Here is a 27455-nt window from a genome sequence, read left to right as displayed (position 1 = left end):
TCAGACTTTACAATCATTTTTTCAAGCTGGTGTTATAAAGTATTCTAATTTACTGAGATAATGACTTTTGGGTTTTCATTGGCTGTAAGCCATAATCATCAATATTAACAGAAATAAACACGTGGAATAGATTACTCTGTGTGTAATGACTCTATAGAATATAGGAGATTCACCTTTTGTATTGAAGAACTGAAATAAATTCACTTTTTGATATTCTAATTTTGTGAGAAGCTCCTGTAAATGCATAAGTCTTGGCGGTCTTTTTCCAGCAGCAGAGATGTATAGGGCGAGGTGTCTATCCTGGACCCACTGTTCTGCTTTGCGGTAGTTTTGTTTTTTTTCATTATTACTGTTCGGTGTAAAACAGTTATGTTGTAGAGATTTAGAAAAAAAAAACAAAACACTTTAACATCTGTTTATTAACATGGGGTCTCAGAAGCCGCAATGAGGGGGGATGCAGGTTGTGTAAATTTGCTGCAATGGGAAATGTCCAGGGTGCAGTCCCTTATGGGGGTGTCCTGTGCTCTGCACTGAATGTCTGCAGTCCATCTCCAGAAAGAAAATATGATAAATCGTATTAGGCCCACTTCACACATGCTGATTTTACCAGTACTGGTGTTATCCATGTCTACGTGTGCCATCCATGTACCAGAATACAAATTACATGTTTAAGTGTTAAAGATGTGAACAAATATAGAGATGCGGTACATGGATATATAATAGTGCTGTGCGTGTGTAGTTTATTGTACCTGTACTGACCTAATAAATAAAAAAAAAGTTTGGGGTCCCCCCTATTTTTTGATAACCATCTAAGGTAAAGCAAACAGCTGTGGGATGATTATCAGGCTTGGAAAGTCCATGGATATTGGGCCCTTCCCAGCCTAAAAATAATAGCCCCCAGCCGCCCTAGTATTGGCGCATCACATGATGCTCCATGTCTGGCACTTTGCCCGGCTCTTACTGATTGCCCTGGCGTGGGGACAATCTGGTTAAAGGTAGTTGGCTTAATGTCACCTGTGATTTAAAAAAAAAAAAAAAAAAATCACAGCTGGAATCAAGCCCTGGTGTTTGTTTTTGGACAACTTACAATTGACATCAACCCCCAAATTACCGCTGCAGGGCAATCAGGAAGAGCCGGGCAAAGCGCCAGAATTGGAGTATTGTCACCATCCATTTTCGGAGTTGTGGCAGCTGTGGTTCCAATCCGTTTAAAACTTTTTTCCTTTTGGACCATCGGGGGTCCCCCCGCTGGCAATCTGTTACTGCAGTGCTGCTGGCTGGGTCAGCTGATGCAGGTGGTGACCACGCCCACCATCCTTTAAGGTCACCTTATGCATCAGCTGACTTCTGGTGATACAGTTCCTTTCTGGAGACCAGCCTAGCAGGAGCAGCGCTCTGGAGTCAGCCACGTCGGGTTAGTGGAGTCGCTGTTTTCTGCGGTGAGGAGCTTAGCAGCGGTGTACATAATCTAAGTGTGTTTTTGTTACCTTGTCCCTTTGGTGTTTGTCACTTCCCCCTGTATGTATTATCTGTAGAGGTGAGGCTAGTGGTCCTTGTCAGCCAGTTCAGTAATAAGTGACTACTAGCGACGAGGTATCCTGACGGCGGTGGGGGGGGGAAGGACCCGCATGGGTCGTTAGGGGAGTGCAGGGACAGGCTTAGGTTTGATCCCAGGTGGTGACCATTCCCTATTCCATAGAGGTAGGGCCTTCCACTCACCTATACCATCCCAGTTGTATGTGTATTGTGCTGTTAGCTGAACAACCGTTGGGTCGAGTCACACCGTGACAAGTGTCATGTGATGCACCACTTCTGGGGTGGCTGTGGGCTGTTTTTTTTAGCCTGTGAAGGGCACAATAATCAGAGACCTTCCCAGCCTAATATCAGCCCCCAACTGTCTGCTTTACCTTGGCTGGTTATCAAAAAAATAGTGTGGAGCTCACGTAGTTTTATGCATTAGCTTAATCCATGTATAGTAAAATACACACGCAAGGTATTAATGCTCTAATGGATCTCTCTCTCCATCTTTGCAAATCTTCAACAACTAAACATGTAATGTCTGTTCTTCATTCTATTCCGGTACATGTCACTGGGTGTGGGACATATTGGCCTACGTGCTGTCAGACACGTCTACAGGTGGGTCACACGGCCATGTGTGCAGCCCCATAGAGTATAATGGGTGTGTATATCTCCAGTACGTGAGAAAAATTACACCCCACGTAACAGGCGCACCGGGTGTGCAGGTCCTAAGGGGCGGTGCTTGACCAAAAACAAGTCATGCCCCTCCCACAATGAGCCTGCCCCTCCCATCATTGTGCACGTTTTTATTTGCTTCCCTTGAACCAGTGCTCCAGATCTCCGGTCCTCAGGAGCCACCAATAGGTCATGTTTTCAGGATTTCCTTAATATTGCACAGGTGATGGAAGTATTGTCTGTGAAGGTGATGCCATTATCACCTGGGCCATACTAAGGAAATCCTGAAAACATGACCTGTTGGTGGCTCCTGAGGACCGGAGTTGGGGAACACTGCCAAGAACAATAACCTTCATAGGAAGGGGAGCGATCAATCACCAAACATCAGGTTTATAAAGGGGCGTGGGTAAAATGTACCAAAATCGTACCCCGATGTCGTGACCATCAGCCATAAGAGCCGTGTCCAGGAGGCGTCCCGTCTACCACACTTGGCAAAGGTTCACAGTAACAACAATCTCCATTTTCTTGCCTTTGCGGTCACGTTCATCTCTGCCGTCCTCTCTTATTTTCAGATGCATTTGAACAACTTTACAATTGTATTTAGAAATCTTTGCTTTTGTGTGTACAGCGTCTGTGCAGAGCAATGTGTCTCCCTGGTAACAGACTACAGACAAACCTGTGTAGTCTGATCCTGCCGTCACGCATTTATAGAGGAGCGGGCAGGCACTGCACCCACAGAGATCTGCGTACGTAAAGCAGAAGATTGAAGTGCAGCTCTGGCTGTGACTGGTGGATGTGGAGATTTCCTGACATGTCCACTTGTCACAGGTGACCTGTAATGTGGCACCTGCTGCAGAGATGGCAGCACGTAATGTGAAGTGTCCGACCCCGCCATGTGTAAGTGCTGCCGAGTGCTGGTGGCAGGCTCCAATACGATCAATCCCTCCCCGGCTGCTCTGATGGCCGCAGCTCGTTCCAGGCAGAAACCTCCACAACAGGGAGGAATTGAGGAGCAAAAGGCACAATTCATCGTTTGTGGGGGGTTTTTGTCTTGTTTTTTACATTTTGCCGCTAGTTCCCGCATTTCATCACTTTTATACAAAGTCAGAAACGCCTCTCTCTCTCTTTTTTTTTTTTGCACCTTCCTAGACAAATTTGTCCATAAATCGCCAACGTACATAACACCGCTCCGGAGAACATTTACATAAAAGAAAAAAGGACGCTGTAGAAAGTGCCAAGTGATGGAGCTATCCCGAACACTGACCACTAAAACTATAGCAAAGGTGCAAAGTAAAAAATAAAACAGGAGGACGACACCAAAAACAAGACAAAAAAGGGGCAAATGCAATAATGAATCGACCCATTGTCTACTAGGAAGCGGCAGTTTCCATCACTAGATATCGGAGGCTCCGGGACCGTCGCCGTGCCAACAGCCATGTAAATCAATGGTGACAGCGGCGGCCGATGACTGATGCCCCGGTCACGTGCCCGGCGATGGAGAAACGTACACACAACATGTTGGAGAGGAGCTTTTAATATATTCGGAGGCGGCTGCTCTATACGAGTAAGTGCTCAATACAAACAGGCCTGGGACACTCTACATAGAAATCACAGATCAGTCCTGGAAGAGGAGGTGGTCCGTGCCCCCCACTGGACAAGGTCATAGGATGGAGACACCGGCTGCAGGGGCAAACGTGAAGGTGCAAATCCCCGGGGACAGGGTCCTATGTGCAGCGACCACCGAACATGGGCCCCCTTTACATTAGATATGTGTGAGCTGGATATAGAGGGGGTGACACATGGCGGGGGGCCGCTGTAACTGACTGATCTCAGCCCGGCCATAGTGTTTCCCCACAAGCGCAGAAAAGCCAAGGGAGTCAATGCCGCACCCTCTATATCAGTTTACGGGTGAAACACAGCCCCCTGGAGGGGTAAAGCCATTTCTAAGTGTTTAGATGGAAACCACTGACATAATACAGAATGGTAATGATGAGATGGACAGGCGGCACATGGATCTAAGACCTGGAGGCAACTGCAGAATGCAACACATTCCTGCGGACAAGTCGTTACAGTGTTTCAGAGCAGCGATACAAATGACATGATCATCCGCATCCTGTGGATTCCTGCTGGGATTTGTAGTTTTCCACCAGCTGAGAACCAGCAGGTTGCACATGACCACTGTATATATCCTAACCCTCGCTGATAACTAAGGGCAGGGACACGTGGCAGTCATTGATCAGACAAAACCATTCTCACCAAATGATACGTCCGGCACCTGGCAGCCCCTGCAGTCCATGTATACAGGGCCACTCATGTGCACATAGGGGTCTGCTTTCATATGGGCCTCCCATCCCCTAGGGCTTCTTTACATGACCCATGTGCTCCGATTAGGACCCCCGGCAGCCGTGTAACTACGCCCTCAGAGACATCACCGAAATTAACACATGAAACTTATCCATGCTGGGCCTTTTACTAATCACATTCAAGACCCATCCACAAAAGAAAAAGATCAGCGTGACCCAGAGATCAGTGGTGCCCAAGAATCATCCATTTCATATCTGCCGAACTACAAGCAGTTAATCCACCAGGGACCCTGAGAGGAGAGCGATGATAGATCTTGTGTGGAGACCCTGTCCGAGGACCTGGGGGAGTCACTGCAGGATTCACTGGACATGTGGTGTTAATTGGATCTGTCTATAAGGAGCGGTAATCACAGCCCAGACATGACCAATCAATTCTGCAGGAAGTTCAGGGACAGTGAACCCCGGGGTCGGTATTCAGGGAATGGTTGCTAAATAGGGCCACCGCTGATGGACAAAGAACCAGACAACTGCCTTTACAGAGTCCTGGAACTATGCAGGACCCCCTTAAAACCGCACCAGAAACATGTTCCCTCCCTGGGTGATGCACTACTATACGAGGGTCCGATGTCCCCACCAGCCTTGATGAAATGGAAATCGTGATAATGAGTAAAGTTTTGGCCCATGAGACCGTCCCACACCCCACGCTGGGCCCAGAGCAGCTCCATTACTCCCCCGGGATTTTCAGGCCTTATTCTGCATGTAACACAGCAATGGAATCAGCGGTGACAGCGACCCCTGATCCGCGTCACCTGTCACCCTCCACGCTTCCAGCATTGCCCCTCCGTGCCCCACACACGCGTCCTCATACACCAGACCGGACACTGAATCGTACGACAATCAGACTGCAAAGTGTCGAAACACAGGCGACCCGCCGACGGCTGCAGACACGCTACCCGCCCGTTCTACAGAAAGTACAGTGGTGGACATTGCCTGGCAGTGACAGGGTTAATAGTGATTGTAGCTGTGCGGTCTCAGGGCGCCACGATGCCTCATTACAAGATAACGAGCGACTCCAATCCCCAGAGGTTTCTACTGGTTAAAAACAGGGAGCAGCTAATAGGGGCCCAGAGGGTGTCCGCTCCCCTCCCCCGCACACATCCGCGTCACAGACAATAAGGCACTCAGGGGACCCCGCTACCCAAGACTCCAGAACACACAAACCTAAAAACAGTACGAGCTCCCCCCACCCCAAGAAACTAATAATATACATCCCCAAACCTGAAAACATAACCGGTGAGGGGCCCGGGAAGAACCGGAGGAGCAGAAAACACCGTGGGGTGGTGAAAGGAACAATATAAAGGAAATTCATCATCTGTCCAGCAGCAGCGACTGGAGAGTTCAGCTTTTATAAAACATGGACCTGATGTGACGGTTGCACTGCCCGCCACTCGTATGTACACGGCAGATACCCCGCCTTAACCTTGGAAATGCTGGAGAGCCCAGACTGCACCATTAATCCGCAGAGAGGACGGTACCAGCATTTAAATGGTTAATGCCACAACCATAAACCTTGTAACAGAGGGGGGGAGACCTGGGGGGGCAGTGGTCCTGCAGGGGAAGGGGTCAGGCATTGTCTTTTACCAACACAATAATCATGTTCTCCTCTAGCTTGCCCACAGCTCGCTGGGCGCTCTGCTGGTACAGCTGGTGGAAGTCACAGGGGGGGAAGGCGTAGAGCATGCCGCTGGGGTCCCTGCCTTTGCTGCTCGCCCCCACAGGGAGGCTAATAACCCCGGCCGCCTGCTTCTGTTTTAGGTAAGAGACCAAGTTCCTGAGCAGGCGACGCTGTAATCCGGACTCCCCAGGCATCACCCCTTCGTTCTGAGGAGACTGGATGGCGACAAGTACAGCATAGCCTCCTGTGGTGCCCAGCCTCACCCGGCGGGTCACCTCCTCTAGTTTCGGCTGGTCGAGCCGGAGTCTCTGAGCGATTTTAAGCTGTGTCAGGCTCCCAGCTCCGGGGGCAGTGCGGTCTCTGAGGAGGGCTGCCGGCACATCACGATCTCCCTCCAAAAAGTGAAGGTAGGTAGGAAAACAGCTGTTCTTCAGCACCAGGTGACCACACCAGACGGGCGGCAGCGTCCGTCCTTTCTCCACCACTGGTGAGGATGGCCTTTCTGCAGGGGGTTCTGGTGGTCTCGGGTGGTGGTTCCTCCGAGGCTGCGGTGGCTCAGGAGTTGGGGGACGGGGCTTGTCCTGTGCTGGGGTTCGGTGGTTGTGAGGCGGTGATGGAGGGGTGCTTGGCTCTCGGTCAGACAGGTCCCTCCTGGGACGCTCTGGACTGCGCTCTATTCTGGGCCGCCCTCTGTCCCCGGACAAGCTGCGCCGCCGCCGTCTCTCCTCGCGGCTCTTTGAGCTGCTGCCTCCTCCTCTGTCTCCGCTGCGGCTGCGCACACCCTGCCCAGCACTGCGACGCTCAGAGTTCAGCCAGCCCGCCTCCACGAAGGGCCTCTCCCGGTCAGAGTAGAGAAGGTGTGGGGGTGTCCGGTCTCGGACCCGGAGATCGGGCTCCAGTGCTGCCCGGTGGCGGCTGTAGGCCTCAGATTGTAGCAGTTCATAGGAGAGAGGCAGCGGGTACGGAGTGGGCTGGATGGGCGCATAGCGGGACGCTGCTGCCGCTGCGGCCGCTTCCTCTGGTGTCACATTTGCAAAGTCCACACGGAGCCGGCGGTCCCCGAGCGTGAAGCCCCGCATCTGGGTGCAGGCGGCCTGCGCAGCGTCCAGGCTCTCGTACTGGATGTAAGCGAAGCTGTCGCCCTTCACGTAGTCCACGGTGCGGATGCTCCCAAATCGATCAAACTCACGGGCAAGGGCGGCCAGGGAGGTGTTCGGGCCCAGGCCCCCCACCCAGAGGCGCGTGCTGGGATTGGCTTTGCCATAGCCGATTTTCATGGCGTTCCTCCCTAGCAGGCGGCCGCTCATCGCCAGCTTCGCCCGGTGCGCCATGTCCAGGTTCTGGAACTTGAGGAAGGCGTAGGCGGCGCCCTGGTTGCGGAGCGGCCGCTTGATCACCACCTCCTCGATGGGGCCGTACTTGTCGAAGGCTCGGCGCAGGTCGGGCTCGGACACGGTGTAGTCCAGGTTGCCGATGAACAGGTTGCGGGTGGCCCGGTGGTCGTCCTCGGGGGCCAGCTGCTCGTTGTCGTCGGTGGCCCCGCGGGCCCGCTCCTCGTACAGGCTCTGGTAGTAGGCCTCGGCCGAGGCGCTGCTGCCGCTGGACGCGCTCAGGGCGGGGGGCAGCAGCAGGTGGCGGGGGGCCGGCAGGGCGGCGCGGCTCAGGGGCAGGGGCCGGCTGGGCTGCTGGGTGAACACCGGCTCCACCGTCAGCGGCCGGTCGTACAGCAGGGGCCGCAGCTTGGCGTGCCGGGCCTGACGCGCCTCCGCCGGCCGCCGGAAGTTGATGTAGGCCACTCGGCCCAGGTCCGGGGTGTGCGACAGCTTCACGCTGATCTCCCCGAAGCGCTGGAAATGTCGGAAGAGCCAGTCCTCCAGCAGCGGCTCCGGCAGCGCCGAGCCCAGGTTACTGATCAGCAGCGTCTTGTACTCCGGCACGTCCGCCTGGCTGGGCAGCAGCAGCGGCCGGGGCGGGGGGTTGTCGCGGGGCCGCCGGGAGGAGGAGGACGACGACGACGAGGCCCCGGCCTGGTTGGGCCTCTCCCGCCGCCCAGAGCTCTTGTGGTGTCCGCTGCCGGCCTCCTCCCGCCGCTCCCGAGCCCGCTTAGCGCGACCGGGACTGGACTCCCCTCGTTCGCTCTGCCGCTTCATGCTGCTCCCGGACTCGCGGTGCGGGGAAAACGCGCTCAGATTGCGGCCGCCATCTTCCACAATGAGTCGAGAGGGAGAACGCCTGACGTCATCAGGGGGCGCCGGGGACAGGGCGTGGCCCGACATCGTCAGGTGACCAGCGCGCCAAAGCGGCCTTCGAAATTTGACTTTTATGGAAAGGCGTGGCGGGCGTGACGTCACTGGGAGAGCTGCGTCGCCATGGAGACGGCCAGGCGTGAGGCGGGGAGCGAGACTCCGAGAAAATGGCGCGAACTAGAGGATGGGGCTGCGGCCTATGAGGGCCCCACGGTGACGGGACTCCTGGTCTCCGAGCCTCGCGTTATTGCGGTCAGTGTCCCAGCCATTTATGTAGGGCACGAAAGACACCAGACCCCTAACTACTCAGACCAGACCCCTGACTACACAGACCCCAGACCAGTCCCCTAACTACACAGACCTCAGACCAGACCCCAGACCAGACCCCTAACTACACAGGCCTCAGACCAGACCCCTAACTACACAGACCTCAGACCAGACCCCTAACTACTCAGACCAGACTCCTGACTACACAGACCCCAGACCAGTCCCCTAACTACACAGACCTCAGACCAGACCCCTAACTACACAGACCTCAGACCAGACCCCTAACTACACAGACCCCAGACCAGACCCCTGACTACACATACCTCAGACCAGACCCCTAACTACTCAGACCCCAGACCAGACCCCTAACTACTCAGACCAGACTCCTGACTACACAGACCCCAGACCAGTCCCCTAACTACACAGGCCTCAGACCAGACCCCTAACTACACAGACCTCAGACCAGACCCCTAACTACTCAGACCAGACTCCTGACTACACAGACCCCAGACCAGTCCCCTAACTACACAGACCTCAGACCAGACCCCTAACTACACAGACCTCAGACCAGACCCCTAACTACACAGACCTCAGACCAGACCCCTAACTACACAGACCTCAGACCAGACCCCTAACTACACAGACCCCAGACCAGACCCCTGACTACACATACCTCAGACCAGACCCCTAACTACTCAGACCTCAGACCAGACCCCTAACTACTCAGACCAGACTCCTGACTACACAGACCCCAGACCAGTCCCCTAACTACACAGACCTCAGACCAGACCCCTAACTACACAGACCCCAGACCAGACCCCTAACTACACAGACCTCAGACCAGACCCCTAACTACTCAGACCAGACTCCTGACTACACAGACCCCAGACCAGTCCCCTAACTACACAGACCTCAGACCAGACCCCTAACTACTCAGACCAGACTCCTGACTACACAGACCCCAGACCAGTCCCCTAACTACACAGGCCTCAGACCAGACCCCTAACTACACAGACCTCAGACCAGACCCCTAACTACTCAGACCAGACTCCTGACTACACAGACCCCAGACCAGTCCCCTAACTACACAGACCTCAGACCAGACCCCTAACTACACAGACCTCAGACCAGACCCCTAACTACACAGACCCCAGACCAGACCCCTAACTACACAGACCTCAGACCAGACCCCTAACTACACAGACCCCAGACCAGACCCCTGACTACACAGACCCCAGACCAGACCCCTAACTACACAGACCTCAGACCAGACCCCTAACTACACAGACCTCAGACCAGACCCCTAACTACTCAGACCTCAGACCAGACCCCTAACTACACAGACCTCAGACCAGACCCTAACTACACAGACACCAGACCAGACCCCTAACTACACAGACCTCAGACCAGACCCCTAACTACACAGACCTCAGACCAGACCCCTAACCACACAGACCTCAGACCAGACCCCTAACCACACAGACCTCAGACCAGACCCCTAACCACACAGACCTCAGACCAGACCCCTAACTACACAGACCTCAGACCAGACCCCTAACTACACAGACCTCAGACCAGACCCTAACTACACAGACCTCAGACCAGACCCCTAACTACACAGACCTCAGACCAGACCCCTAACTACACAGACCTCAGACCAGACCCCTAACTACACAGACCTCAGACCAGACCCCTGACTACACAGACCTCAGACCAGACCCCTAACTACACAGACCTCAGACCAGACCCCTAACCACACAGACCCCAGACCAGACCCCTAACTACACAGACCTCAGACCAGACCCCTAACTACACAGACACCAGACCCCTAACTACACAGACCTCAGACCAGACCCCTAACCACACAGACCCCAGACCAGACCCCTAACTACACAGACCTCAGACCAGACCCCTAACTACACAGACCTCAGACCAGACCCCTAACTACACAGACCTCAGACCAGACCCCCTAACTACACAGACCTCAGACCAGACCCCCTAACTACACAGACCTCAGACCAGACCCCTAACTACACAGACCTCAGACCAGACCCCTAACTACACAGACCTCAGACCAGACCCCTAACTACACAGACCTCAGACCAGACCCCTAACCACACAGACCTCAGACCAGACCCCTAACTACACAGACCCCAGACCAGACCCCTAACTACACAGACCTCAGACCAGACCCTTAACTACACAGACCCCAGACCAGACCCCTAACTACACAGACCTCAGACCAGACCCCTAACTACACAGACCCCAGACCAGACCCCTGACTACACAGACCCCAGACCAGACCCCTAACTACACAGACCTCAGACCAGACCCCTAACTACACAGACCTCAGACCAGACCCCTAACTACACAGACCTCAGACCAGACCCCTAACTACACAGACCTCAGACCAGACCCTAACTACACAGACCTCAGACCAGACCCCTAACTACACAGACCTCAGACCAGACCCCTAACCACACAGACCTCAGACCAGACCCCTAACCACACAGACCTCAGACCAGACCCCTAACCACACAGACCTCAGACCAGACCCCTAACCACACAGACCTCAGACCAGACCCCTAACTACACAGACCTCAGACCAGACCCCTAACTACACAGACCTCAGACCAGACCCTAACTACACAGACCTCAGACCAGACCCCTAACTACACAGACCTCAGACCAGACTCCTAACTACACAGACCTCAGGCCAGACCCCTAACTACACAGACCTCAGACCAGACCCCTGACTACACAGACCTCAGACCAGACCCCTAACTACACAGACCTCAGACCAGACCCCTAACCACACAGACCCCAGACCAGACCCCTAACTACACAGACCTCAGACCAGACCCCTAACTACACAGACACCAGACCCCTAACTACACAGACCTCAGACCAGACCCCTAACCACACAGACCCCAGACCAGACCCCTAACTACACAGACCTCAGACCAGACCCCTAACTACACAGACCTCAGACCAGACCCCTAACTACACAGACCTCAGACCAGACCCCCTAACTACACAGACCTCAGACCAGACCCCCTAACTACACAGACCTCAGACCAGACCCCTAACTACACAGACCTCAGACCAGACCCCTAACTACACAGACCTCAGACCAGACCCCTAACTACACAGACCTCAGACCAGACCCCTAACTACACAGACCTCAGACCAGACCCCTAACCACACAGACCTCAGACCAGACCCCTAACTACACAGACCCCAGACCAGACCCCTAACTACACAGACCTCAGACCAGACCCCTAACTACACAGACCCCAGACCAGACCCCTAACTACACAGACCTCAGACCAGACCCCTAACTACACAGACCCCAGACCAGACCCCTAACTACACAGACCTCAGACCAGACCCCTAACTACACAGACCCCAGACCAGACCCCTGACTACACAGACCTCAGACCAGACCCCTAACTACACAGACCTCAGACCAGACCCCTAACTACACAGACCTCAGACCAGACCCCTAACTACACAGACCTCAGACCAGACCCCTAACTACACAGACCTCAGACCAGACCCCTAACTACACAGACCTCAGACCAGACCCTAACTACACAGACCTCAGACCAGACCCCTAACTACACAGACCTCAGACCAGACCCCTAACTACACAGACCTCAGACCAGACCCCTAACCACACAGACCTCAGACCAGACCCCTAACCACACAGACCTCAGACCAGACCCCTAACCACACAGACCTCAGACCAGACCCCTAACTACACAGACCTCAGACCAGACCCCTAACTACACAGACCTCAGACCAGACCCTAACTACACAGACCTCAGACCAGACCCCTAACTACACAGACCTCAGACCAGACCCCTAACCACACAGACCCCAGACCAGACCCCTAACTACACAGACCTCAGACCAGACCCCTAACTACACAGACCTCAGACCAGACCCCTACCTACACAGACCTCAGACCAGACCCCCTAACTACACAGACCTCAGACCAGACCCCCTAACTACACAGACCTCAGACCAGACCCCTAACTACACAGACCTCAGACCAGACCCCTAACTACACAGACCTCAGACCAGACCCCTAACTACACAGACCTCAGACCAGACCCCTAACCACACAGACCTCAGACCAGACCCCTAACTACACAGACCCCAGACCAGACCCCTAACTACACAGACCTCAGACCAGACCCTTAACTACACAGACCCCAGACCAGACCCCTAACTACACAGACCTCAGACCAGACCCCTAACTACACAGACCTCAGACCAGACCCCTAACTACACAGACCCCAGACCAGACCCCTGACTACACAGACCCCAGACCAGACCCCTAACTACACAGACCTCAGACCAGACCCCTAACTACACAGACACCAGACCCCTAACTACACAGACCTCAGACCAGACCCCTGACTACACAGACCTCAGACCAGACCCCTAACTACACAGACCTCAGACCAGACCCCTAACCACACAGACCCCAGACCAGACCCCTAACTACACAGACCTCAGACCAGACCCCTAACTACACAGACACCAGACCCCTAACTACACAGACCTCAGACCAGACCCCTAACCACACAGACCCCAGACCAGACCCCTAACTACACAGACCTCAGACCAGACCCCTAACTACACAGACCTCAGACCAGACCCCTAACTACACAGACCTCAGACCAGACCCCCTAACTACACAGACCTCAGACCAGACCCCTAACTACACAGACCTCAGACCAGACCCCTAACTACACAGACCTCAGACCAGACCCCTAACTACACAGACCTCAGACCAGACCCCTAACCACACAGACCTCAGACCAGACCCCTAACTACACAGACCCCAGACCAGACCCCTAACTACACAGACCTCAGACCAGACCCCTAACTACACAGACCCCAGACCAGACCCCTAACTACACAGACCTCAGACCCGACCCCTAACTACACAGACCTCAGACCAGACCCCTGACTACACAGACCCCTAACTACACAGACCCCAGACCAGTCCCCTAACTACACAGACCTCAGACCAGTCCCCTAACTACACAGACCTCAGACCAGTCCCCTAACTACACAGACCCCAGACCAGTCCCCTAACTACACAGACCTCAGACCAGTCCCCTAACTACACAGACCTCAGACCAGTCCCCCAACTACACAGACCTCAGACCAGTCCCCTAACTACACAGACCTCAGACCAGTCCCCTAACTACACCGACCTCAGACCAGTCCCCTAACTACACAGACCCCAGACCAGTCCCCTAACTACACAGACCTCAGACCAGTCCCCTAACTACACAGACCTCAGACCAGTCCCCTAACTACACAGACCTCAGACCAGTCCCCTAACTACACAGACCCCAGACCAGTCCCCTAACTACACAGACCTCAGACCAGACCCCTAACTACTCAGACCAGACTCCTGACTACACAGACCCCAGACCAGTCCCCTAACTACACAGACCTCAGACCAGACCCCTAACTACTCAGACCTCAGACTAGACCCCTAACTACACAGACCTCAGACCAGTCCCCTAACTACACAGACCCCTAACTACACAGACCCCAGACCAGACCCCTAACTACACAGACCTCAGACCAGACTCCTGACTACACAGACCTCAGACCAGACCCCTAACTACACAGACCTCAGACCAGACCCCTAACTACACAGACCTCAGACCAAACCCCTAACTACACAGACCTCGGACCAGACCAGTCCCCTAACTATACAGACCTCAGACCAGTCCCCTAACTACACAGACCTCAGACCAGACCCCTAACTACTCAGACCAGACTCCTGACTACACAGACCCCAGACCAGTCCCCTAACTACACAGACCTCAGACCAGACCCCTAACTACACAGACCTCAGACCAGACCCCTAACTACACAGACCTCAGACCAGATACCTAACTACTCAGACCAGACTCCTGACTACACAGACCCCAGACCAGTCCCCTAACTACACAGACCTCAGACCAGACCCCTAACTACACAGACCCCAGACCAGACCCCTAACTACACAGACCCCAGACCAGACCCCTAACTACACAGACCTCAGACCAGTCCCCTAACTACACAGACCTCAGACCAGTCCCCTAACTACACAGACCCCAGACCAGTCCCCTAACTACACAGACCTCAGACCAGTCCCCTAACTACACAGACCTCAGACCAGTCCCCTAACTACACAGACCCCAGACCAGTCCCCTAACTACACAGACCTCAGACCAGACCCCTAACTACTCAGACCAGACTCCTGACTACACAGACCCCAGACCAGTCCCCTAACTACACAGGCCTCAGACCAGACCCCTAACTACACAGACCTCAGACCAGACCCCTAACTACTCAGACCAGACTCCTGACTACACAGACCCCAGACCAGTCCCCTAACTACACAGACCTCAGACCAGACCCCTAACTACACAGACCTCAGACCAGACCCCTAACTACACAGACCCCAGACCAGACCCCTGACTACACAGACCTCAGACCAGACCCTTAACTACATAGACCCCAGACCAGACCCCTGACTACACAGACCCCAGACCAGACCCCTAACTACACAGACCTCAGACCAGACCCCTAACTACACAGACCCCAGACCAGACCCCTAACTACACAGACCTCAGACCAGACCCCTAACTACACAGACCCCAGACCAGACCCCTAACTACACAGACCTCAGACCAGACCCCTAACTACACAGACCCCAGACCAGACCCCTGACTACACAGACCCCAGACCAGACCCCTAACTACACAGACCTCAGACCAGACCCCTAACTACACAGACCTCAGACCAGACCCCTAACTACACAGACCTCAGACCAGACCCTAACTACACAGACCTCAGACCAGACCCCTAACTACACAGACCTCAGACCAGACCCCTAACTACACAGACCTCAGACCAGACCCCTAACCACACAGACCTCAGACCAGACCCCTAACCACACAGACCTCAGACCAGACCCCTAACCACACAGACCTCAGACCAGACCCCTAACTACACAGACCTCAGACCAGACCCTAACTACACAGACCTCAGACCAGACCCTAACTACACAGACCTCAGACCAGACCCCTAACTACACAGACCTCAGACCAGACCCCTAACTACACAGACCTCAGACCAGACCCCTAACTACACAGACCTCAGACCAGACCCCTGACTACACAGACCTCAGACCAGACCCCTAACTACACAGACCTCAGACCAGACCCCTAACCACACAGACCCCAGACCAGACCCCTAACTACACAGACCTCAGACCAGACCCCTAACTACACAGACACCAGACCCCTAACTACACAGACCTCAGACCAGACCCCTAACCACACAGACCCCAGACCAGACCCCTAACTACACAGACCAGACCCCTAACTACACAGACCTCAGACCAGACCCCTAACTACACAGACCTCAGACCAGACCCCCTAACTACACAGACCTCAGACCAGACCCCTAACTACACAGACCTCAGACCAGACCCCTAACTACACAGACCTCAGACCAGACCCCTAACTACACAGACCTCAGACCAGACCCCTAACCACACAGACCTCAGACCAGACCCCTAACTACACAGACCTCAGACCCCTAACTACACAGACCTCAGACCAGACCCCTAACTACACAGACCTCAGACCAGACCCTAACTACACAGACCTCAGACCAGACCCCAAACTACACAGACCCCAGACCAGTCCCCTAACTACACAGACCTCAGACCAGACCCCTAACTACACAGACCTCAGACCAGTCCCCTAACTACACAGACCTCAGACCAGACCCCTGACTACACAGACCCCTAACTACACAGACCCCAGACCAGACCCCTAACTACACAGACCCCAGACCAGTCCCCTAACTACACAGACCTCAGACCAGACCCCTAACTACACAGACCCCAGACCAGACCCCTAACTACACAGACCCCTAACTACACAGATCTCAGACCAGACCCCTAACTACACAGACCTCAGACCAGACCCCTAACTACACAGACCTCAGACCAGACCCCTAACCACACAGACCTCAGACCAGACCCCTAACTACACAGACCTCAGACCCCTAACTACACAGACCTCAGACCAGACCCCTAACTACACAGACCTCAGACCAGACCCTAACTACACAGACCTCAGACCAGACCCCAAACTACACAGACCCCAGACCAGTCCCCTAACTACACAGACCTCAGACCAGACCCCTAACTACACAGACCTCAGACCAGTCCCCTAACTACACAGACCTCAGACCAGACCCCTGACTACACAGACCCCTAACTACACAGACCCCAGACCAGACCCCTAACTACACAGACCCCAGACCAGTCCCCTAACTACACAGACCTCAGACCAGACCCCTAACTACACAGACCCCAGACCAGTCCCCTAACTACACAGACCTCAGACCAGACCCCTAACTACACAGACCCCAGACCAGACCCCTAACTACACAGACCCCTAACTACACAGATCTCAGACCAGACCCCTAACTACACAGACCCCAGACCAGACCCCTAACTACACAGACACCAGACCCCTAACTACACAGACCTCAGACCAGACTCCTGACTACACAGACCTCAGACCAGACCCCTAACTACACAGACCTCAGACCAGACCCCTAACTACACAGACCTCAGACCAGACCCCTAACTACACAGACCCCAGACCAGACCCCTAACTACACAGACCTCAGACCACACCCCTAACTACACAGACACCAGACCCCTAACTACACAGACCTCAGACCAGACCCCTAACTACACAGACCCCTGACCAGACCCCTAACTACACAGACCCCTAACTACACAGACCTCAGACCAGACCCCTAACTACACAGACCTCAGACCAGACCCCTAACTACACAGACCTCAGACCAGACCCCTAACTACACAGACCCCAGACCAGACCCCTAACTACACAGACCCCAGACCAGACCCCTAACTACACAGACCCCAGACCAGACCCCTAACTACACAGACCCCTGACCAGACCCCTAACTACACAGACACCAGACCCCTAAATACACAGACACCAGATCCCTAAATAGACAGATGAGACCCCTAAATACATAGACCCCAGACCAGACCCCTAAATACATAGACCCCAGACCACACCCCTAAATATAAAGACCCCTTCATACACCAACCATAAACGAACCCCGTAAACCAGGGCAGGCTCCAGGTTTTCGTGGGCACCAGGCTGAAGAGTGGCCCCTCTATCACAGACCATGATTCATGATGCACAGACAAGAAATCTCGGTACAGTACAATGCAGTGATTTCACATCTTACATTACATAAGTGATATCTATTGTAAATTCTACAACAGCTCAGAATTCGGACATTATAGTCCTCCATACAGTATTATGGGCACCACATAGTCCTCCATACAGTATAACGGGCACCACATAGTCCTCCATAATATAACGGGCACCACATAGTCCTCCATACAGTATTACGGGCACCACATAGTCCTCCATACAGTATTATGGGCACAACATAGTCCTCCATACAGTATTATGGGCACCACATAGTCCTCCATACAGTATTATGGGCACCACATAGTCCTCCATACAGTATTATGGGCACCACATAGTCCTCCATACAGTATAATGGGCACCACATAGTCCTCCATACAGTATAATGGGCACCACATAGTCCTTCATACAGTATTATGGGCACCACATAGTCCTCCATACAGTATTATGGGCACCACATAGTCCTCCATACAGTATTATGGGCACCACATAGTCCTTCATTCAGTAATATGGGCACCACATAGTCCTCCATACAGTATAATGGGCACCACATAGTCCTCCATACAGTATAATGGGCACCACATAGTCCTCCATGCAGTATAATGGGCACCACATAGTCCTCCATACAGTATAATGGGCAACACATAGTCCTCCATACAGTATTATAGGCACCACATAGTCCTCCATACAGTATTATAGGCACCACATAGTCCTCCATACAGTATTATGGGCACCACATTGTCCTTCATATAGTATAACGGGCACCACATAGTCCTCCATACAGTATAACGGGCACCACATAGTCCTCCATAATATAACGGGCACCACATAGTCCTCCATACAGTATTACAGGCACCACATAGTCCTCCATACAGTATAACGGGCACCACATAGTCCTCCATACAGTATAACGGGCACCACATAGTCCTCCATACTGTATAACGGGCACCACATAGTCCTCCATACAGTATACTGAGCACCACATAGTCCTCCATACAGTATAACGGGCACCACATAGTCCTCCATACAGTATAATGGGCACCACATAGTCCTCCATACAGTATTATGGGCACCACATAGTCCTCCATACAGTATAATGGGCACCACATAGTCCTCCATACAGTATTATGGGCACCACATAGTCCTCCATACAGTATTATGGGCACCACATAGTCCTCCATACAGTATAATGAGCACCACATAGTCCTCCATACAGTATAACGGGCACCACATAGTCCTCCATACAGTATAATGGGCACCACATAGTCCTCCATACAGTATAATGAGCACCACATAGTCCTCCATACAATATTATGGGTACCACATAGTCCTCCATACAGTATTATGGGCTCCACATAGTCCTCCATATAATATAAAGGACACAACATAGTCCTCCAAACAGAATAATGAGCCCCATATAATGCTCCATACAGAATAATGGACCCCCATATAATGCTCTATACAGAATAATGGACCCTATATAATGCTCCATACAGAATAATAGACCCCATATAATGTTCCATACAGAATAATGGACCCCATATAATGCTCCATACAGAATAATGGACCCCTATATAATGCTCCATACAGAATAATGGACCCCATATAATGCTCCATACAGAATAATGGACCCCCATATAATGCTCCATACAGAATAATGGACCCCCATATAATGCTCCATACAGAATAATGGGCCCCATATAATGCGCCATACAGAATAATGGGCCCCATATAATGTGCCATACAGAATAATGGGCCCCATATAATGTGCCATACAGAATAATGGGCCCCATATAATGTGCCATACAGAATAATGGGCCCCATATAATGCTCCATACAGAATAATGGACCCCCATATAATGCTCCATACAGAATAATGGACCCCCATATAATGCTCCATACAGAATAATGGGCCCCATATAATGCTCCATACAGAATAATGGGCCCCATATAATGCGCCATACAGAATAATGGGCCCCATATAATGTGCCATACAGAATAATGGGCCCCATATAATGCGCCATACAGAATAATGGACCCCATATAATGCTCCATACAGAATAATGGACCCCCATATAATGCTCCATACAGAATAATGGACCCCCATATAATGCTCCATACAGAATGATGGGCCCCATATAATCCTCCATACAGTATAATATGCCCCATATAATGCTCCATACGGAATAATGGGCCCCATATAATGCTCCATACAGTATAATAAGCCCCATGTAATGCTCCATACAGAATGATGGGCCCCATATAATCCTCCATACAGTATAATATGCCCCATATAATGCTCCATATAGAATAATGGGCCCCATATAATCCTCCATACAGAATAATGGCCCCATATAATCCAGACTTCTCAGCGTCGCCGTCCTCCGGCCCTCTGCGTGTGACTGCTCAGAGCAGAGGGCACACTATAGGGACATCATCGCACCCCCTGCCCTGAGACGTCACAGAGTCAGAAAACGCGTAAGACCACCAGAGCTGCGAATGAACAGGAAGAGGTAAGTATTGCATGTGCCGGGGCCCTGAGAAAGCGGGGAGACTCACTCCTGATCTCTGGCTCCGGGCTCCCCCGACTCACGGACCCCATAGCGTGCCAGTGTCCCTGACAGCGAATGATTCCCACTTGCTCAGGGCCCACGGCACTTACCCAGATGCGTCGAGTGTTGATTTCTGCCCTGAACACCCAGGCCAGACCCCTAAATTCAAAGACCCGGACCCTAAATACACCAGCCCCACACCAGACCCCTAAATACACAGACCCATAGATGAAACCCCTCAATGTACAGAGACCCCTTAATACTTTAATACAATATCGGTAATTTGACTGACGGTGTGAATAAGGACAAACAATTGTTGAGGGAGCGGCGAAGCTGCGGTGGAAGAGGACCTCTCGAGCAGAATGTACAGCGTCAACTTGTTCCACGTGGACTCGTCTACCAACGTTTCCCTCGTTTCCTGTGGATGACGAAGCACTCCTGAAAAGGTGGGAAGATGCCTGTGGGATCCGCTCACACACTGTTTTGCACATTCTAAGTGAGGTAGATAAGAAGAATCTTGCTCTTGTTGAGGGTGGGATTAACGTGAGACAGGACAGACTACGCCTGAATCTTACTGCCGATCAGTTGGCGAATTTTGATCCGGAGTTACCCGTAATAAATGGGAAACATTCAAAAAGTGAAATTGAGTAAGTTCCAGCGGGATCTACAGGATTATGAGTCAAGAAGAATCTACAAATGGAGAAGCAGATTGTTGGGAGGAAATCTGAATCCCCCACTTCCATTTCGAGTGATATTTCCAGAAGTTCTACCAACTCGACATTCAGTGAGGCCGGTGGCATGTCCAGAGGTTATAACCCCAGACATGCAGCATGTAAACCTGAACGTGGAACACCGGCAGAGCAAGGACCCTCGGAGGGGACTACAAGGAAGGTCACCAGCCTGTCCACTATTATGTTTAGTACTGGGCACCTTTCTGTTCTCTCTTGGTTTGGGGTTTTGTCCAACAGCCATCCTCCATCAGTTCACAGCAATCAAGGACACATTTTTGTTTGCCAGAAAACTCTTGCTTCAGAAATTGCATGTCAACCGCTCAAATCATCATTCTTTTTCCACAGGGAGGAACCGGAAGCATTACAGATTCTAGAGGACCTCCTAGCGGAACAGCTGACAGTGCCAACAGGTACATTTCCAGATTTTATTAAGAAAATCTCTACCATATTTCCTCCCTTGTCTCTTAGGTCTCCCAGAGAAATCTTTGTTAAGGCTACGTTCACATTAGCGTCGGGCGCCGCTGTGTCGCCGCATGCGTCATGCACCCCTATATTTAACATGGGGGCGCATGGACATGCGTTGCATTTGCGTTTTGTGACGCATGCGTCGCTGCGGCGAACGCGTCAGGGCGCACAGGACGCAGCGTTTCATTTTTTGTGCGTCCAAAATCAAGCAAAAAAAGGACGCATGCGTCACAAAACGCTGCGTTGTGCATGCGTTCACATTTGCGTTGTGCGTTGTGTCTCCGACGCTACGGCGCACAACGCAAATGTGAACGTAGCCTAGATGGTTTGTGAGGAGATTTCCACCATCGCTTGTAGGAGGCCATTAGACAATCTAAGTCCAAGGCAAAGGCGGCCATGCATTAAGGATGTTATCTCTAAACCCGTGGATAAGGGAGGAAATGTGGTGGTCTGGCCTGTGGCACAGTATGAAAAGGAAGACTGTTATTCATGTCTTCCGGGCGATCCAACCCTGAGGTTTCAAAGTGAGCTCTTTTCCACTTGGACTCAGCGTATGATAATGGGATAATATCCAAAACTATATGGAAGGATCTGAAAGTTGAAAAACCTTCGGTACCTACCGTCTGCCTACTCCCTAAGGTACATAAGAGCCTTCAACATTCCGCCGGCGTCCGATTGTTTCTGGAAATGGGAGTCTATCAGAAGCCATTTCCAGATTCTTGAACTTTTACCTGAAACTCATCGTCATGGAACTTCCCTCATGTGAGGGATAGTACCGAGGTGTTACAAAGAGCGGATGGATTGCACATGGTCATGTACTTTGTTCCATGTGACGTTGAATCTTTGTACACGTGTAGTTCACATGAACATGGCCTGTTGGCATCTAGATTCTTACTAACCGTGCTCTGGATGGGTCACTAGTGGAATTGTTGATGACACTTCTTGAATATGTGCTGTCACACAATTATTCTGTCTTTTTAGAAGGTTATTTTTTACAGAAAAGGGGTGTGACAATTGGTGCAGCGTGCGTCAACATTCTTTGCAAACCTTTTCCTAGGCCTCTGGGAGCGTGATTTTATACAAAACTTTGATCATACTTAACCCCTTTCTGCCATTGGACGTACTATTCCGTCCATGTGGGGTGGGCCCTAATTCCCAAGGACGGAATAGTACGTCCAGCACGATCGGCCGCGCTCACGGGGGGAGCGCGGCCGGGTGTCAGCTGCCTATCGCAGCTGACATCCGGCACTATGTGCCAGGAGCGGTCACGGACCGCCCCCGGCACACCGCGATCAAACATGATCACGGTGTGCTGGCGGTACAGGGAAGCATCGCACAGGGAGGGGGCTCCCTGCGGGCTTCCCTGAGACCCCCGGAGCAACGCGATGTGATCGCGTTGCTGCGAGGGTCTCTTACCTCCTATCCCTGCGGGCCCCGGATCCAAAATGGCCGCGGGGCTGCATCCGGGTCTTGCAGGGATTACTTCCGGGTGCAGACCAGGCTCTGGTAAGCCTGCAGCGCTGTAAGTCAGATCGGTGATCTGACAGAGTGCTCTGCAAACTGTCAGATCAGCGACCTGTGATGTCCCCCCCCCCCCCGGGACAAAGTAAAAAAAAAAATTTCCACATGTGTAAAAAAATAAAAAAATTCCTAAATAAAGAAAAAATATATATATTATTCCCATAAATGCATTTCTTTATCTAAATAAAAAAAAAATCAAACAATAAAAGTACACATATTCGCGGCGTCCGTAACGACCCCACCTATAAAACTATATCACTAGTTAACCCCTTCAGTGAACACCGTAAAAAAAAAAAAAACCGAGGCAAAAAACAACGCTTTATTCTCATACCGCCAAACAAAAAGTGGAATAACATGCGATCAAAAATACGGATATAAATAACCATTGTACCGCTGAAAACATCATCTTGTCCCGCAAAAAACGAGCCACCATACACCATCATCAGCGGAAAAGTAAAAATGTTATAGTCCTCAGAATAAAGCGATGCCAAAATAATTATTTTTTCTATAAAATAGTTTTTATCGTATAAAAGCGCCAAAACATAAAAAAAAGATATAAATGAGGTATCGCTGTAATCGTACTGACCCGAAGAATAAAACTGCTTTATCAATTTTACCAACCGCGGAACGGTATAAACGCCCCCCCCCCAAAAGAAATTCATGAATAGCTGGTTTTTGGTCATTCTGCCTCACAAAAATCGGAATAAAAAGCGATCAAAAAAATCTCCCGTGCCCGAACATGTTACCAATAAAAACGTCAACTCGTCCCACAAAAAACAAGACCTCACATGACTCTGTGGACCAAAATATGAAAAATTATAGCTCTCAAAATGTGGTAACGCAAAAAATATTTTTTGCAATAAAAAGCGTCTTTCAGTGTGTGACGGCTGCCAATCATAAAAATCCGCTATAAAAGTAAATCAAACCCCCCTTCATCACCCGCTTAATTAGGGAAAAATTAAAAAATTTAAAAAATGTATTTATTTCCATTTTTCCATTAGGTTTAGGGCTCGGGTTAGGGCTAGAGTTAGGGCTAGGGTTAGGGTTGGGGCTAAAGTTAGGGTTAGGGTTGGGGCTAAAGTTAGGGTTAGGGTTTGGATTACATTTATGGTTGGGATTAGGGTTGGGATTAGGGTTAGGGGTGTGTCAGGCTTAGGGGTGTGGTTAGGGTTACCGTTGGGATTAGGGTTAGGGGTGTGTTTGCATTAGGGTTTCAGTTATAATTGGGGGGTTTCCACTGTTTAGGCACATCAGGGGCTCTCCAAACGCGACATGGCGTCCGATCTCAATTCCAGCCAATTCTGCGTTGAAAAAGTAAAACAGCGCTCCTTCCCTTCCGAGCTCTCCCGTGCGTCCAAACAGGGGTTTACCCCAACATATGGGGTATCAGCGTACTCGGAACACATGGGAGAACAACCTTTGGGGTCCAATTTCTCCTGTTGCCCTTGGGAAAATACAAAACTGTTGGCTAAAAAAATAATTTTTTGGGGAAATTTTTTTTTTCTTATTTTCACGGCTCTGCGTTATAAACTGTAGTGAAACACTTGAGGGTTCAAAGCTCTCACAACACATCTAGATGAGTTCCTTAGGGGGTCTTCTTTCCAAAATGGGGTCACTTGTGTTTTTTTTTTACTGTTTAGGTACATTAGGGGCTCTGCAAACGCAATGTGACAACAGCAGACCACTCCATCTAAGTCTGCATTCCAAATGGCGCTCCTTCCCTTCCGAGCCCTCCCGTGCGCCCAAACTGTGGTTCCCCCCCACATATGGGGTATCAGCGCACTCAGGACAAATTGGACAACAACTTTTGGGGTCCAATTTCTCCTGTTACCCTCGGGAAAATACAAAACTGGGGGCTAAAAAATAATTTTTGTGGGAAAAAATTTTTGTTTTATTTTTACGGCTCTGCATTATAAACTTCTGTGAAGCACTTGTTGGGTCAAAGTGCTCACCACACCTCTAGATAAGTTCCTTAGGGGGTCTACTTTCCAAAATGGTGTCACTTGTGGGGGGTTTCAATGTTTAGGCACATCAGGGGCTCTCCAAACGCAACATGGCGTCCCATCTCAATTCCAGTCAATTTTGCATTGAAAAGTCAAATGGCGCTCCTTTCCTTCCGAGCTCTGCCATGCGCCCAAACAGTCGTTTACCCCCACATATGGGGTATCGGTGTACTCAGGACAAATTGTACAACATCTTTTGGGGTCCATTTTCTCCTGTTACCCTTGGTAAAATAAGACAAATTGGAGCTGAAATAAATTTTGTGTGAAAAAAAGTTAAATGTTCATTTTTATTTAAACATTCCAAAAATTCCTGTGAAACACCTGAAGGGTTAATAAACTTCTTGAATGTGGTTTTGAGCACCTTGAGGGGTGCAGTTTTTAGAATGGTGTCACACTTGGGTATTTTCTATCATATAGACTCCTCAAAATGACTTCAAATGAGATGTGGTCCCTAAAAAAAATGGTGTTGTAAAAATGAGAAATTGCTGGTGAACTTTTAACCCTTATAACTCCCTAACAAAAAAAAATTTTGGTTCCAAAATTGTGCTGATGTAAAGTAGACATGTGGGAAATGTTACTTATTAAGTACTTTGTGTGACATATCACTGTGATTTAATTGCATAAAAATTAAAAGTTGGAAAATTGTGAAATTTTCAAAATTTTTGCCAAATTTCCGTTTTTTTCACAAATAAACGCAGGTAATATCAAAGAAATTTTACCACTATCAGGAAGTACAATATGTCACGAGAAAACTGTCAGAATCGCCAAGATCCGTTGAAGCGTTCCAGAGTTATAACCTCATAAAGGGACAGTGGTCAGAATTGTAAAAATTGGCCTGGTCATTAACGTGCAAACCACCCTTGGGGGTGAAGAGGTTAATGTGGATCGGTTTTGTCCTGGATGAGTGTAGTGAAATATAGGTATGAATGTATGACTAGCAGTAATTTAACATCTGTCCTGAGACTGCAGGTCTAACAGGGGTCACAGCATATGTTATCCTGAGAAGGCATTCTCCTGTCTCCAATCTCGCCAGGGGGTCTTGCTAAGAACCAGGAAGAAGGGGAAACGTTTCACACCTTCTGGATCTTTTGAAGAGAGATGTCAATTACATCCTGACACTATCTATCTGTGGGAAGCTTTACACAAAATCTCAGAGAAAAGAATATATTCATTGAGGGAGCGGTCGTGGTCCAATCACAACCCAGCAATTATAACATTAACCTGAGAGGCTGGTCTAGAAATTTGACCTCCAGCTTGAGTTAATAAATTAGGCCTACACACAAAGTAAGATGTTCGCATGTGGGGGCAGCCTGGAAAGCTGATGTGAACCATTGCATATTTCTCCCTCCCCCAGGGACAGACAATCAGAATGCAAAGTTCGATATTTCTGTAAGTTTTATCCTTTTATTTTATAACTGTTTTGCATATTTGTATGTCACATTTTATTCCCATATTTTTATACCCTTTTATTGTAAGCACTGTACCTTTTCTATTAAAGCTTAAAACTTTAATAAGTCTGAACCTTGTATGCTCTAAAGAATCCGTAGCCTTAGAGTGTGTGACCCTGCTGATCGGGAGACAGTAGTAGTAATATTTCCGGGACTCATCGCCCGTGTGTTCGGTGAGTGGTGGCAGCGTGTATGAGCGGGTGTGGCCTGGGTCGGGGTGTGATTTATGCTCCCATTACAGCATAGGACCAATGTACTGTCCAAATATTGGCCAGTCCTCAAACAGGATCATGCTATACAACAGTTTCTACCGGATCGTCCTCTGATTGCAGCTAAACTTTATAGGTCACTATGGGATATTCTAACACCCAGCCATTATGTACCCAAGACATCGTCATACCCAAAGGGCTCACAGGGTCCGGAATGGGGAACATGGTACTGTGGAAACTGACAATGACCCTAAGCACACAGCTAAAACAACAAAGAGCGGCTTCAGAACAACTCTGTGACCATTCTTGACCGGCCCAGCCAGAGCCCTGACCTAAACCCAATGGAGCATCTCTGGAGAGACCTGAAAATGGCGTCCACCAACGTTCACCATCCAACCTGCCGGAACTGGAGAGGATCTGCAAGGAAGAATGGCCGAGGATCCCCAAATCCAGGGGAGGAAAACTTGTGGCGTCATTCCCAAGAAGACTCATGGCTGTACTAGCTCAAAAGGGGCTTCTACTCAATACTGAGCAAAGGGGCTAAAGACT

At 50.9% G+C, this 27455-nt stretch overlaps 1 protein-coding gene and 1 long non-coding RNA gene across 2 annotated transcripts; one reads left to right on the top strand and one right to left on the bottom strand.

Annotated features, from left to right (window-relative positions):
• Nucleotides 1–3711: 3711 nt before the first annotated feature.
• Nucleotides 3712–8461, bottom strand: RBM15B (RNA binding motif protein 15B). The gene has a single exon (XM_077277052.1). The coding sequence runs from the start codon at nt 8445–8447 to the stop codon at nt 6120–6122; it is 2328 nt and encodes a 775-aa protein (XP_077133167.1). The 5' UTR covers nt 8448–8461; the 3' UTR covers nt 3712–6119.
• A 71-nt stretch (nt 8462–8532) lies between these two features.
• LOC143787901 (uncharacterized) lies at nt 8533–26763 on the top strand. Its single transcript, XR_013218508.1, has 3 exons — nt 8533–8669; nt 21606–21670; nt 25948–26763. It is a non-coding gene; the product is annotated as an uncharacterized LOC143787901 (long non-coding RNA).
• Nucleotides 26764–27455: the final 692 nt, after the last annotated feature.

This window comes from Ranitomeya variabilis, chromosome 8, assembly GCF_051348905.1.
Source record: "Ranitomeya variabilis isolate aRanVar5 chromosome 8, aRanVar5.hap1, whole genome shotgun sequence".
Lineage (NCBI taxonomy): Eukaryota > Metazoa > Chordata > Amphibia > Anura > Dendrobatidae > Ranitomeya > Ranitomeya variabilis.
The sequence above is the reverse complement of the archived record's forward strand: the minus strand, read 5'-3'. Positions and strand labels throughout refer to the sequence as shown.